The 5265-nt window shown below is 50.8% G+C and overlaps 1 protein-coding gene across 1 annotated transcript; it reads left to right on the forward strand.

Annotated features, from left to right (window-relative positions):
- Positions 1 to 208: 208 nt before the first annotated feature.
- Positions 209 to 1179, forward strand: LOC121360530 (classical arabinogalactan protein 9-like). The gene is made up of 2 exons (XM_041480418.1): positions 209 to 485; positions 858 to 1179. Exons 1-2 carry the CDS (start codon positions 282 to 284, stop codon positions 1044 to 1046), a joined length of 393 nt encoding a protein of 130 aa, XP_041336352.1. The 5' UTR covers positions 209 to 281; the 3' UTR covers positions 1047 to 1179.
- The last annotated feature ends 4086 nt before the right edge of the window (positions 1180 to 5265 follow it).

A 5265-nucleotide genomic window follows, 5' to 3' on the forward strand; every position in this document is an offset into this window, starting at 1 on the left:
AGAAAAATTCGTCACTACGAAAAAAATTGCCCTGCAGTTCCTGCCGCTCTGAATTGATAGGAGAGCAGAAAATGCTTAATGCCTGTCACCGACGAACAGTGCTGTGGAGTTAGTTTATCTTTACATTAAATCTGGGACATATTAACTGTTCCGTGGTCTAAAGTCAGTCTGCTCTGCCTTTCCAGCCGTGATTGAATCTGAAGGAAATCAGATGTGCGAGAGTGATCGAAACGCGCTAAGATAGAGGATCTTGCAGGAGTTTAAGCGCCGTCGCGGTGGAGATGAGATCTCTAGAGGAGAGGAAGGAAGGAAGGAAGGAAATGGATGCTATCTGTCCGAGGGCGCTCCCGCTGCCTCCTCTCCCGCCCGCCCATCTCCGACGGTACCTTCCGCCGCCCCGCTCCGCGCTCCCGCCGCCCGCGGCCGCCGGGCCACACACGCCACCGCCACCGGTGCGACGGCCCCGGCGAGGCCCGCGGCAGCAGGTACCGACCTCCGCCGCCGCGGCCCGGGAGGGGCGCGGAGGAGCGCGGGAGGAGGAGGAGGGCGAGCTCGGTGGCTGCGCGGCCCGGGTGCGAGCGACGGGGGCCGCGGGGGCTTTAGGGCGAGGCTGAGCTACTGCGGAAACTCGGCGCGGGCGCGGAGTGCGGGGCCGGCCCCGAGCTGCCGCCGGGACCTGCCGGCCTAGGGGCGAGCTGCTCCGCTCCTCCGCCGGGCTCTCCGCGGCGCAGCGCCGGCTGCAGCGCGCAGGCAGGGATGGGGACGAAGCGGCGGTGGTGCCGCGGAGGTCCCGTAGAAGCCTCTGGGCACGGGGTTGTTGATCCTGCCCGTTTTTTTATTCTTTTCCCTCCCTCTAGAGCCAGCCGCCGCGCGTTCCCGCCGAGGAGACCCTGACCCCTTGCTCCGCACCGCTCCGCACCCCTCCGCGCCGCACAGCGGGGTGCGCGCAGCCTGCCCGCTCTACGGCGGATGGACAGATCGCCCGGATCGTTTTTATTTTTAGAGGAATGCCCCTTGTTGTTGATTTTTTTTTTACTCCCCCCTAGATTTCTGTAGGTTGCTATGTGGCATGTTGTTTCCATTTCTTGACTTTTTGAAATAACTATTTGGATTTAAATTTATCGAACAACCTGTTATCCATATGTCTGCCCGATTAATTTTTTATGGGATGATGAAAGAGAGAAGAATCTATATATATAGTGATCTGCTAATGGAATAATATATATATATCCAAAACACCTTTCTGGGGTTACTTTTATTTCCGGACTTTAAAATGCAGTCTGAGTTTTTAGGCTATTGGTGAGGCAATGCTTATTTGATGTAGGAGAGTCACATATTTAGACTTCATTGGAAAAAATGTATTGTTTTCTACCAGAAAGATATTCTCCTGTCCTCTCCTCAAAATCTTGAGGGGCAGTTACAGGAAGGTTATGGCCACGTTCTGCCATTCACAGTGGGATTTTTGCAAATCTTTTCGAACATTGAAGCCGGACACAACCAGAAAGTAAAATATCCACAGGGTCCTTTTCCCTTCAAAGACATGATTTTCTGTAAGTACCCAGCAGGGATCCATAGAAGCGGTCACTGAGGAAAACAGATTTATATCATTAGCCTCTTCTTCCCTCCGCCCCCCAAGTGTGCCTAATCGCTTCACCCTAAGGAGACGTGGCGTGTAAAACTGACAGCAAGGAGCTGACGGCGGCTAGTTAGTCAAACATTATCAACCCCAGAAAAAGTTATAGGCGCAAGTTAGAAAGTAGCCTGTAAACCCTTTTTCTGTACATCCCAAGTGCACCTTCACCCTCGTCCCTCTCCCTTGCCCTTGCTTGGGGCTAAGCGTGTGTTCGAGGACCAATTAGCACTTCCAGCTCTTCTATAGTGGGGTGAACAGCAAGCCTAGAGCGACTGTCCCAGCGATACAGATGACCCTCAAAAGGGTTGAGAGAAGGTTAAGAATGGCTTAAATTTAAAAGAGGCAGGAGCCCCCACGTCCCTCTCCACCGGGGATCCTCCGGCCGGGCTGCTTTCCCCGCTGCCAGGTGGGCTGCAGCCCGAAGAAAGAGGTGGCACTAGGGAGCCGGCAGGAACAGTCGTCCGGAGCTGCGGCGGGGCTCTTTATTTGTTTCCGATGAGAACGGCCCGGCCCCTGCTCCCACTTGTGTGTGTCACCTTCCTCGGGCGCAAAACGAGTGCTGCTCACAGCGCGGGGCGCAGGCGATCCCGGCTGATCCCACTCCGGGCCCAGGCTCGCGGTGCCCCGGCGGCCGTGAGCAACCCACTGATATTCGTGCCGGGGTCTGTCCCGAGCACACCGCCTCGCACGCCCGCCCGACGGGCTTTAGCTTTGCGGCCGAGCCTGAACGAGAGGGAGCCGGGTCGGTTTCCCGACACTTGAGACTCCCCGGGTTCAAACTACATAACTCGACTAACGGGTCCCAAAACGAGCGGATGACGAGGCCGCTCTCTATCCAGCCTCCAGGACCACAGAGCATGCAGCATCCCGTTCGGTGCTCCTAGCTCAGGAGCCGAGAAAAGGGAACAAGGCTGGGGAAGAGAGGGGAAGCCCCCCGCGCTTTCATCGCGCACAGAGCTCTTTGTCCCCTGGAGTGACCCAGCTTTAGCCCGAACCGCGGGGAGCCTCGTTGCGGTTGTCGCCGGTCGCGCCGAAGCCAAGCCCAACCTGCCAGGAGCGTGGCCACGGCGGCCCTCAAACAGCCGCCGCGAGTGGGGTTAGGGGAGGGCTCATAGATACGGCTTGGCAAGTTTTGTTCCCGCTTCAGCACCGCGAGACGGCCGCGCACCGAAGGAGGCGAACGGGTCCGGGCCAGCCCGCCGTAGCCGCCGACGGGGCGCGCGGTCCGCCGGCCGGGGCGGGTCATCCCCCGAGCGGTGGGCATCGGCCTTTCCCCGGCACGGCCATCCTCACCGGGCGCTATCCCCCGCAGCCTCAGGTCTCGTTTCAAAACTTGGGGGGGAAAAATAGTCGCTCCCCTGCTGCTGTGTATAAATAAGACCAGCGTACGGAAATAAACGCTCAGCCAACCGACCGGCTTTCCGGACGGATGAAAATGCTGAGGAACGACATTAAAGCATTGAAAACACAGTTTAAAGGCATCCGTGTTAAAATTATAAGCATTCTGGTGATTGCGTTTTATAGCGCTTCTATTGCTGTCTTAATTCCTAATTGCACAGCCACGAGTATGAATAGTTTTGAAGGAAATCTCCAGCCTTTAATACGCCGCTCCCATTTATATTTATTGCTCGTTTCAGACAAACGATTTTAAAAAATAGCCTTTTCATTACTTCAGTCACAAAATAAGCATTTACAAACGCTAAATGAGGGTTGAAGAAACCTCTGGCTTTACATTTTTATTGCTTTCTTATAAATTCAACTCATATTTTCATTATTGTCTCAGGAAAAAAAATGAAAACGTGCATGGAATAAAATTAAATCAGGTAGCTTTAAATCACTGTAGTTTGGGATAGAGTCACTAATTGGAAATATTTATGTTTGCGAAGCTGGGATTTCAGCAGTAAAAAGATACGGTATATCCCCTTTTTATCATAATGTGGGTCTACGAGAACATTTATATCATACCACTGTAAGAAATGATGTGTAGTTAAACAACATTTTTTAAGCAGGGTTTGTGTCTTTTTATGGCAACCCTCGATCTTTAGTCAGGGCTAGTTCTCATGTTACATGAAATGTACTTTAAGAAGTACTACCTGCTCCAGCTGTCCAGGAAAAACTGAATTATGGAACTAGGAAACATATGGCAGTTGCATATTGCACGAGTAAGGTACATATGAAAGTTATAAATTTCTTTTTTAAGTAACCATTGTAAACGCATTTTTATAGGTTTCACAGTATGTATTACATCTGTAATTTTAATTTTTGCAATATACCTTTTTAAAGATATCTATGTTTTCTGTACTATGGGGGAGGAAATGCAAAGCGACGTTTACACGTTAAAAAGAAAAATGCTGCATGCAAAACAAACAAGACAGGTAAATAAACGGGGAAGCGGAGCTTCCTCACACTGGAAAGGACACTATGCCATCTATTGGCAAAGCAGTTATTTACAAAGCCAAGGGTACCCTAGCGAGTATTTTCTGTTCTTTCAATGTTGTGGAATGTCCTAGTTGTAGCTTTCGTGTATTGTAAAAAATAAATTAAGACATGTCTACGGAGGCCAAGGGAATTAAAAAAAAAATTAAAAATGAGAAGAAGGAAAAAAAAAGGAAGAAAGCAAGACAGTTCGTGAATTTATACCTCACAAATTAGGTCATTAACTCACAAGGGATTTTGCAGCTAATTGAGAACTCCCTTCTTGGAGCGCCCGAGTAGGAGAGATTTAACTTTTTCGATTGTTTTATTACTGAACCGTCTCAAAGAAGGCGCTTTTTTTGTTTGTTTGTTTGTTTTTTTCTTGTCTTGTTTTTCCCCCTGTGTTTTCAATGCAAGGTTACCTAAGGACTTTATGGCCCCGAAACCGCCCGGCAGGCTCTTCGGAAGCTGACCTTAGGGTCTCTGCTCAGTCCGGGCGCTATGCGGGTGTGACTGCAGGATCGGGCCTCCTTTTCCGCCCCTCGCAGGGCTCCCCGAAAGGCGAGCCTGACCTGCGAGGGGCTCTAAGGCTCTGCCGGGCACGGGCGGGAGCAGCGGCAGGGCAGGAGGTGCGCGGAGCAGCCCCCGCCCTGAGGATCCCGCGGGCAGCGCTTGTGCTCCGCGACGGAAAAGCTTATCCCGTAGGAGAGAGCTGCTAGTGCTTTTCCTGTTTCCAGGAAGGCGAGGGAGAAGATATTTTCTCCATCAGATATAAATAAACCGAAATAATCGGACAGATGTGAAGGGAAGAGTCAATTTTTCCTGTTCCAAGCGTAGACCAATTTCTGAACGAAAGTCCCTGTCTCTCCGTCTTGAACTGGCTTTATTCCTTTTTCCCTCACTTGCTAAAGACTCGACTTTTTCCCTGCCATGACTAGCCCACTACTGCTCGGTGGGAAACGCGAGAGCCCTTTGTTTTTACTTTCAACGTTGTGATCTCTCTTTCCCTGAGCCGCAGAACCCAGTTTGGCCCTTCTCTCCTAGATGTGTGAGTCGGGGGGCGGGCGGGGAGAGAGAAATTCCTGGAAGCACCTGTATTTCTCAGCTCGAAAGGTTAATCTTTCTCCACACAGCAAAAGAAAAAAAAAATCCCTAAAATAAAAAAAAAAAAAAAAAAAAAAAAAAAAAACCCAAAAAAAAAAAAAAAAAAAAAAAAA

The sequence above is a fragment of the Pyrgilauda ruficollis genome, unplaced genomic scaffold (assembly GCF_017590135.1).
Source record: "Pyrgilauda ruficollis isolate IOZ18807 unplaced genomic scaffold, ASM1759013v1 scaffold51, whole genome shotgun sequence".
Classification (NCBI taxonomy): Eukaryota; Metazoa; Chordata; class Aves; order Passeriformes; family Passeridae; genus Pyrgilauda; species Pyrgilauda ruficollis.